Here is a 9950-nt window from a genome sequence, read left to right as displayed (position 1 = left end):
TATAGACATACTCTAATGTATACATATTAGCTAGACAAATGATCTGCATGGCAATAATTTGTCATTTCCACAAAAGTAGTAATGTCATTGATGCATGAATTTCTTCTAATGAACACCTAGCTTAAGGCACAGATTTGCAATGAACAAACAATTGAGCCACAGACAAATCCAAACATAAAGAACACCTATTAAAATTTGCAGCTTTAGTCCAATCAATCAAATAAACTCTAATTTATATTCCATGATATACAATAATGGGTTTAATTACAATAATGTGTGTTTATAAAATGCTAATTTAGTAAGATAAAAGTGCAGTAATATGTAAATAGCAGTGCTAATTCAGTAAAGGTCCAACCAAAAAATCATGACTCCCATTTATTTTTCATTTCAGTTGCACACAAATATATTGGGCCACTAGATATTGCTTAGTTCCAATTGAGAAATTAATAGTTTATTTTCTTCAAATTCTTTCTACAAAATCATTGTTTAAGACTCCAAGTAGTCCGTCGTAATAAATGACCTTTACCACTTCGACTTCTTGTCTAAATTCAAACTTAAATGCAGTGAAAGGTCGAACATGTTGTTCTTCATTTAATTATAAATTCCATTCACATATTTACTGTCAAATAAAGATGGACTTTAAGAAATGTCCGAAATAACCGGGGCTTTATGCCCACATATCGGGATTTACTTAAATAATTTCAATAGGCACTTAATTCGTCTGCAGTAAAGTTCTATAACTTATCGGGCTTTATGTTTATTTCAAAATACAATATATGCTTTTATATATAACAATATAAATTAGAATTTAAATAGCCAATAAGGATTTCCGGCAAATTTTAATTCACAATCCTAAAGCAAAGTTACTTTTCTCCATAATTTCTATAACTTGAGTGACTATTTGAGAAATTTATTCCCATCAATAGTAATTTACTTTTTATATTTCATTTCCTATCAAAAGTTGAGAAAATTTAGTGGAAAACTAATTATATTCCCTCTCCTTCTCCAACTATAATTCTTTTACCTGTTTCTTTTTTTGGTCAAACTAAACAAGGATATAGAATTTGTATTACAGTATTTCCTTTTATTATTACATTTAAAAAAAGAAAACGTAATTATTCTCGCATAGTAAATATTTTACGAAATTCATATACTTAAATAATATTTATTATAGCTGGATTTAACCTCTACTTGTTTTTTTTTTTCTTTTCGTAATTTGGTGCTAGTAAACACTCTAGCAAGGATTAGATAAACACAAACTGCTTGTATAATACTATAAAAGCATTTTTAAAATTCTTTTTCAAATACAATAAACTGCTGATATGTGAAAGGACCTTTTATGAAATTTCATTTAACAAAATTATTTTTTAAAATAAGCAGATTTTGAAAGATTCATCAAACATACCCTAAATTGGCATTTTGTATTAAATTTGTTCGCTAATTATCATTACTTTTGGTAATCATATGACAAAAAAAATCACATATTTCTATGATTAAACCGAACTTTTTTCTGCCGACCTAATATAACTTATTTAAATAATAATAAGTACCTTTGCATTCAAATAAATAGGCCTATTTTTATATTTCGTTTCCAACCAAAATGAGAGAAAATTGAGTTGAATATTACTTATATTTAATTTTCACTGATATCCTTTGCCAACTATATTTCTTTACCTTCTTTTCTGGTCAAACTCGACAAAGGATATTTAACTGTGTATCAATCATGTATTTCCTTTTACTTTCTTTCCACGTAAGTTTCCAAAAACAAAAGGTTTATAAGATTTAAACCCATTAAAAATAATACCATAAATGGAACTAACGCCTATATTAACAAAATCGGATTCCATCACAGATTAGGAATACAACTTAATAATTTCCCAACTGAACTAAGAAGACAACTTATTAATTACCAAAACAAATTAGGATTACAACTTATTATTAGTTTCCCAAATGCTGTAGGAAGTATGGTAGGCTATCTCTATATATAAGTTCATTGACACTCGGAACTTATTATAGAGTGTTTTCTGCTTCTCGTGTTCCCGTCAAGAACTCAAAGAAATCTCTACTTTATTTTTGTTTAATTTGTTCTTTAGTGTTCTTGAAAAATGAGTGACACTCATTCTTCTCCAGATAATTATCATATTTATCTTGGCATTTATCCACGTTCGCAACAAGCCTATCGGCGTATCCAACGAATTACAAGGGGGCCCTATGATCATTCTTCTGGTAGACCACATCCCTCATCAGTTGATCATCCGTCCTCTCTGGCACGTCTACGTAATAATGAACCATACGTTTCAAGGCATGATCAAGGCACAATTACTCCAATGAATTATCAATCTGTGGGGTCTACAGGTTTTCCCACTGTTAATCCGATCGGACCTATAATAATTAACGTGAGTGGTAGGGATTTGGTGGATAGCCTCTTAAGGACAAACGTAGCAGATTTGGATGATGATTTTGACTTTGAATCTTTGTATGATACTGATCTTGAGAATGACATGGATTATCCAGATTTAAATGAGGAGGATGTTGTATTGGGTTATGTTAAAACAAGAACTACTGCGCCTAAAGACGGAGTAAATAATCGCACAAAAACTGAAGAAGTTGCTCATAAAGAATCTGCAGAGATTTGTCCCATTTGTCATGTGGAATTTGAGCATGAACAAACTATTGGAACACTTCGGTGCGGACACGAATATCATAGCAACTGCATCAAACAGTGGTTGTTGAGGAAGAAAGATTGTCCCATGTGCCGAGCTTCTGTTTTGCCCTTTACATCAACTTGATAATCATGTCATTTTACTTTGATATTCTGTTGTATTAATCTAAAGTTTTCTTTTTCGAATTTTGCAAGACCGATACTTGTGTTTTAGTATATTTTTAAACTCATTCTATTGGATTTAGTAAGACAAATTGATTTTAAGTTGTAGATGTCATGTACTATACGTCTTTGATATATACAAGAACATTTTTTCCCTTCCTAAATATTGCTACGAGACAACAAATTACAAAATATATCATCGGCATTATATTTATCTTATGTAGAGTGCTAAGGTACACATATCAGACAAAAGATTTGTATGGTAATAATCCGTCTTTAAAAAGATTTAAACCCATTTAGGTAAGTAATACCAAAATAGATTTAATAAATCAGAATCCCAAAACAAATTAGGAAAACAACTTATTAATCTCCCAAATGAACTAGAAAATATGGCACTATATATACTTCATTGCCATTCAACTTATTATACATTGTTTCTGCTGCTTGTTCCTTTCAAGAACTCTAAGATCCCATCATAATCAGACACAAAACTATCAATCCATGGCATCTACTGGTGAGCATTTGAATGGATTTAATATAACAAACTTGAGTGATCGTGATTCAGTGCATAGGCTCTTATTCCCACATGAATTATACAATCTGCAAGGCCGATCCTCGCAAAATTGGAACAATCTTTTTATGAATTTATTGCCACATGAAATATACCATCTGCAAAGCCGATCCTCGCAAAATTGGAACAATCGTGTTGTGGATGGCCAAAAAGAGAATGAGGAGGAAGTTATATAGAGGTATCTTAAAACAAGAATTCATCATGTTGCTGCGCCTAAAAACGTAGTCAATAATCCAATGAAAACTGAAGAAGTTGCAGATAGAGAATCTGCAGAGATTTGTCCCATTTGTCATGCAGAATTTCAACACGAAGAGACCATTGGAACACTTTGGTGCGGACACGAATATCATAGCGATTGCATCAAAAAGTGGTTGTTGAGGAAGAAAGATTGTCCCATCTGCCGAGCTTCAGTTTTGCCCTTCACATTAACAAAGATTACTATAGAAATGCATAGCATTTAGATTTTTTAATTCTTGTATTTGCACTTTTGTAAACTTTGATTTTAATTTATAAGTTAAAAAATATTTTAAGTTATATATGCATTATATTAAAATTATTACTTTTACATTTTTATAATATTTGTTAAGCTAACGTACATTGAAACTAGTTGCTCCATATGAGTATACTCATATCTGCCTAAGCTACTACGGATCCGCTTCAAAATAATCAAGAGAAGGAAGAGGATTTTGACCTTTAATGAAGTTCCAATCTAATCTCAACTCCTGCAGCTCCTCAAAGGGATGAAATAAAGAGGCCTCTAGGAAAATATAAATATCCGACAGCCAAATTCTTGTATTAATCTGAAGTTTTCTTTCTTTAATTAATTTGCAAGATTAATACTTATTTGTGTACTTATATTTTGAAACTTATTTCATTAAACTTAGCACTAAAGTTGTTTTTAAGTTGTGGGTGTCACGCACTATATTTCTTTCATACATACAAAAACATTTTTCCCGGCCCAAAATAATGTTAAAAGATGACGAATTACAATACATATCATCGACATTTATCTTATGTACCACTCTAAGGTACACATATTAGACAAATGATCTGTATGGTAATAATCTGCTTTTTCCACAATTGTAGTAATGTCACTAATGCTTGAATTCCTTCTAATGTTCGCCACTTAGCCTCAGGCACCAATTTTTGCAGCGAAACAACTGCAAACATAAAGGGTACACCTGCTAAAATCTGCAGGTTTAGTGTAATCAATCAAATAAAAGAGAACAATAACAGGAAAAGTTATATAAAATAGCGGATCAGTATATAAGATAGAATAGAGTTTTACCTGCTGATAGATCTCCAGTGAAACAAGAAACTAAAAGCATAGGTCACAAATGGATGGAGCTATGTTGAATAAGTTCGCAAGTCTCGACTTGGACAGCTGCTGAGCTATGTTGCTCCTAAAACTGCAGTCACACCTGTGCCGGATCCTCCAAAATGCACTATTTTTGGAGGATCCCACTGTAGGAAAGAACAGGAAGAGAATATTTTTCTTAGAGAATGCTCAAGTTATATTAGGCTACTTAAGGCTACTTGAGATGATTACAATGATCAATTACATCTCTATTTATACTGCTCAAAAAAACAATTCAAAAGTCTTGCATAAATAACTAGATACATGTATCACAATTCACTAGATACATGTATCACAAACTCCTAAAAGATTTCTTGAAAAAACTAAGAGATAATATTGAAAAACTAAATGATATTCTTGAAATAATAAAGAACTCCTAGAAAACATAAAAGTCAAGGAGAGTATCCTTGTGAATACATTAATTCAACACTCCCCCTTAATGCATTTGCTTGACAACTCCAATGCGTTCTCGAAGATAGCAAAACTTTTCTCTAGGAAGTGCTTTGGTGAAGATGTCAGCAAGTTGTTCTCCTGTCTGGCAATAATACAACTGAATTTCACCTTTCTCTTGTGCTTCTCAGATAAAATGGTACTTGATGGAAATATGCTTCGATCTTTCATGGTTGACCGAATTCTTGACAATGGCAATCGCTGATTTGTTATCGCAATACAAAACAGTCCTTTCTTTTTGTTTTTCACCAATATCTTCAAGAATTCTCCAAAGCCAAATAGCTTGAGAAGTAGCCTTAGGCTACTTTGAGACATATCTTGCTTCGGCGATGGATTGAGCAACAACACTTTGCTTTTTTGACAACCAAGAACAAATGCTTGAACCAAATAAGAAAGCATAACTTGAGAAGTACTCTTCATGTCATCTATACTTCCGGCCAGTCACTATCGAATAGCCAATTAAGTCTAAATCTCCATCAAATTTGTCCATTATCCCATAATCTATTGTTCCTTGCAAGTAGCGTAGAACACGCTTTGCAGCTCCAAAATGCACTTGGCTTGGTTCTTGCATGAATCTGGATAATAAACTAGCAGCAAACATAATGTCAGGTCTTGTTGAAGTAAGATATAGCGGAGCTTCAATCAAGCTCCCGTAAAGTGACCTATTAGCTTTCTTTGCTCCATCATCTTTTAAATTTACGATTTGATGCTAATGGTATGGCCACAAGACTGCAATCCATCATTTAAATTTTTGAAGAATACTTTTAGTATACTTCTTTTGAGAAATAAAAATTCCTTCTTTCACTTGAGAAAATTCAATGCCCAAGAAATAATGTAGCAACCCAAGATCACTCATTTCATAAGTTTGCATCATATCTTGCTTGAATTTCTGCATCATCTTCAGATCATTTCCTGTAAAAATCAGATCATCCACATAGAGACAAACAATGACAATGCTGCCATGTTCTTGCTTCACATACAAAGTGGCTTCGCTTTTACTTCTCACAAAATTATTTTCGAAAGTATGTATCAATTTCATTGTACCGGAGGCTCTTGGCTAACCCCCCCCATAAAGGGCCTTTTTTGCTTCGTACACCTTCTCTTCTCCCCATGAACAAAAAATCCTTGAGGTTGCTCAACATAAATTTCTTCATCAAGTTTTCCATTTAGAAATGCGAGACTTAACATCAAGTTGAAAAATCTTCCATTTCTTTTGTGCGGAACAACAATCGTGGTTCTAATTGTCTCAAGACGTGCAACCTGAGAGAAAGTTTCATAGAAATCAATACTGGCTTTTGAGTGAAACCTCTAGCAAGCCTTTGTGCTTTTGAATTTCTCCTTCTTGATTGAGTTTGATTTTGTAAATCCATTTTAGACTTACAACTTCTCTTTCTTTGGGTACATCCACAAGCTCCCAAGTATTATTTCTCAATCATCCAAATTTCTTCTACCATGGCTGTCTTCCAAACATCATGCTTTATTGCCTCCTCATAATTTTCTGGCTCAATACAGGCAAAGTTGCATCTTTGATAGATGTCACTCAACATTCTTGTTCCTCTTGGAGGTGGTTCTTCATCTTCTGGATGCGAGATTTCTCCCACTTGAGGGACATCTTCCTCTTATCATCCTCTTCTTGACTTGGCACATTTAAAGAAATGATAGAAGTATTCTCCACCTTTTTATCTTTCCAATTCCATGTTGTTTTTTCATAAAAAATGACATCTCTACTAACAACAAGTTTGTTAGTTTTGACATCGAGAAGCCTATCTACAACCAAGAAATATACATTTTTGACTCTTTTCATCTAATTTTGTTCTTTTTTCAGCAGGTATATGAGCATAACAAATACACCCGAAAATTTTAAAATGACTTACAGAAGGTTTCATTCCACTCCAAGCTTCAACTGGTGTCTTATCCTTCAATGCCTTTGTCGGGCACCTATTGAGGATGTACACTGCTGTATGTACTGCTTCTGCCCAAAAATATTTTGGCAGCCCTTTCTCATTCATCATCGTTCTGGCCTTTTCAATAATGGTTCTGTTTCTCCTTTCGGATACACTATTTTGTTGAGGAGTGTGCCCTGTTGTAAGTTGCTTCTCAATGCCTTCATTTTTGCAATATTTTTCAAATTCTCGACTTGTGTATTCACCTCCTCTTGTCACTTTACAATGGTTTTGATCTTCGCAACCTTTTTGCTTCTCAACAAAGGCTTTAAATCTCTTGAATGTAGCAAATGTTTCTGACTTTTCTTTCAAGAAATAAACCCAAGTCATTCTTGAAAAATCATCAATAAAAATTAGAAAGTACCTTTGGCTTCCCAGAGATGGAGTTTTCATTGGTCCACAAATGTCTATATGGATTAGTTCCAAAAGTACACTTGCTCTCCAAGACTTCCCTTTTGGAAAAGACTTTCTATGTTGCTTTCCCATAATACAACTTTCACATGGATCTACCTCAGTATGTATCTCAGGAAGGCCTTGCACCATGTCTTTTTGCTTGAGAAGCTTCAAACCATGAAAATTCAAGTGGCAAAACCTTTTGTGCCAAAGCCATGAATCATCTACAACTTCATTTTTAATGCATTGTAATGAAGTTGTAAAGGAAAGTTTCTTTTTATCATCTTTACTTCAACAATGACTTGATTTGGCTCAATTTTATCATAAATTCTACAATAATTATCTCTAAACACAAGAGAATAACCATTTTCCATGAGCTGACCAACACCAAGCAAATTTTCTTCCAAGTCAGGAACATAAAGAACATCATGAATTTGCTTACCGCTCCCTTTTCTGTTAATCGAAATGGTACCTTTACCTTTTGCATCAACTAAGGCTCCATTCCCCATTCTCACTTTAGAAGTGATGCTGCGATTAAATGAGAGGAAAGCCTTTTCATCTCCAGTCATATGATTGGTACAACCGCTATCAACATACCATTCATTGCTTTCTTTGAAGCATCGATTGAGAAGCGTAGAAAAGTTTTCTTCCTTTTCTTCCTCCTTTCCTTCACGAAATTTACTTGCTCCCGTTGTTGTGCTGCAATCCTTCTCAATATGGCCAAACTTTTTACAAAAGTTACATTGGGGCTTACCTTTGTGCCAACATTTTTCTGCATTATGATTAGTCTTTTTGCAAATTTTACAAAAAAGACTAGTACTTTTCTCACCTTTTTCTTCAACTTTCTTAGTAGGGCCATCACGATCTGCTTCTTTTTTGGATTGTACTTCTTTTTTTGTTGATTCTTTGAGAAATTTTGAGAATTCTCATTGGTTACGGGATCGGAAAGTCACTGTCTCTTTGGGTTGATTCTCACGAAAAAATCTTCACTTCTCATGTGCACGAAACGATCCAACTAGCTCTTTGATGGAAAACTTAGAAAGATCTTTCATCTCCTCAGTGATAGCAACAATATACTCATACTTTTCTGTGACACTAATTAGAATCTTTTCCACAACTTGTTGGTCAGAAATTTCATCACCATGATTTCTCATTTCATTAACAATATTCATGACTCTTGTGCAATATTCATCGATTTTTTCAGATTCTATCATCTTCAAATTTTGAAACTCTCTTCTAAGAGTTTGAAGATTGATAGTGCGTACCTTTCGTCACCATACACCTCGAGCTTTCAGAGACTCCCAAGCTTGCTTTGCAATCTCACAAGTAGCAATTTTTGCAAAAATGCTCTTGAGACTCCCATTTGAATTTTGCTCAAAGCCTTTGCATCTTGACGACGCTTAGCCTCAAGATTTTTCATCTCTGCTACTGAAAGTTCACCATCGTCTTCTGGCTCTTCATAGCCATTTGCAACAATAATCCACAAACCTTCAGCTTTTAGATAAGTTCTCATTCTTATCTTCTAGTATTCAAAGTCATTTCCATCAAAAAATAGAGTAAGAACAACTGAAGAATCAGCACCATCATTTGTTTTAGATGCCATAATTTTTTTTCTTGACCTAACCCCAGATTAAGAACGAAAACTGCTCTTGACACCAATTTGTAGGAAAGAATATGAAGAGAATATTTTTCGTAGAGAATGCTCAAGTTGTATTAGGCTACTTGAGATGATTACAATCATCAATTACATCTCTATTTATACTACTCAAAAAATCAATTCAAAAGTCTTGCACAAATAACTAGATACATGTATCACAATTCACTAGATACATGTATCACAAACTCTAAAAGATTTCTGAAAAAACTATGAGATAATATTGAAAAACTAAATGATATTCTTGAAATAATAAAGAACTCCTAGAAAACATAAAAGTCAAGGAGAGTATCCTTGTGAATGCATTAATTCCAACACCCACACGCAATTGACAACATTTCTAAAAAGTCTAAGCAACATAGCTACTGAGTTCAATTTCTGCATTTTCTCCTCCCATTATATAGCTACTGCTACAGAAAACAAAATATCTTCACCTTCCTCTACAATTAGAGCATCTTTTCCAGTGACCAATTCCAACAGTATCAACTCGAAAGGCATAATTGGAAGTCATTGACCCTGTCTCAACATACTCATCCTGTCGCTCCCACAAGTTCCCTTGTCGTGCCTCATGTATCCGTTTCTTTAGCAAGACTAAAATTGAAATATTTGCTCGTAAGTTGCTGTCAAGGAGAATGTTCTACGCTGTTGATGTTCTGGTGGATATGTGTATCCCGGTTTGGTAAAGCTGTGAAGATAGTAAAGTCCATTAGCTACATCCAACGCAATCCAAATAGTATCTTGAGACTTGGTTCTGCTCA

General features: G+C 33.7%; 2 protein-coding genes across 2 annotated transcripts; one reads left to right on the top strand and one right to left on the bottom strand.

Annotated features, from left to right (window-relative positions):
- Nucleotides 1–2105: 2105 nt before the first annotated feature.
- On the top strand, nucleotides 2106–2789 carry LOC132039410 (probable E3 ubiquitin-protein ligase ZFP1). The gene has a single exon (XM_059429896.1). It carries the CDS (start codon nucleotides 2106–2108, stop codon nucleotides 2787–2789), a length of 684 nt encoding a protein of 227 aa, XP_059285879.1.
- Nucleotides 2790–7762: 4973 nt separating this feature from the next.
- LOC132039409 (uncharacterized) lies at nucleotides 7763–8397 on the bottom strand. The gene is made up of 2 exons (XM_059429895.1): nucleotides 8293–8397; nucleotides 7763–8245 (listed from the first exon to the last, which is right to left on the bottom strand). Exons 1-2 carry the CDS (start codon nucleotides 8395–8397, stop codon nucleotides 7763–7765), a joined length of 588 nt encoding a protein of 195 aa, XP_059285878.1.
- Between the last annotated feature and the right edge of the window lie 1553 nt (nucleotides 8398–9950).

This window comes from Lycium ferocissimum, chromosome 12, assembly GCF_029784015.1.
Source record: "Lycium ferocissimum isolate CSIRO_LF1 chromosome 12, AGI_CSIRO_Lferr_CH_V1, whole genome shotgun sequence".
NCBI lineage: Eukaryota > Viridiplantae > Streptophyta > Magnoliopsida > Solanales > Solanaceae > Lycium > Lycium ferocissimum.
This window is presented reverse-complemented; position numbering and strand designations above follow the sequence as displayed.

Coding starts and splice junctions, on each gene's coding strand:
- LOC132039410 (XM_059429896.1), top strand. CDS start 2,106: ATGAGTGACACTCATTCTTCTCCAGATAATTATCATATTTATCTTGGC.
- LOC132039409 (XM_059429895.1), bottom strand. CDS start 8,397: ATGGCCCTACTAAGAAAGTTGAAGAAAAAGGTGAGAAAAGTACTAGTC. Junction 8,246..8,292: donor AGAAAAATGTTGGCACAAAG/GTAAGCCCCAAT, acceptor CATATTGAGAAG/GATTGCAGCACAACAACGGG.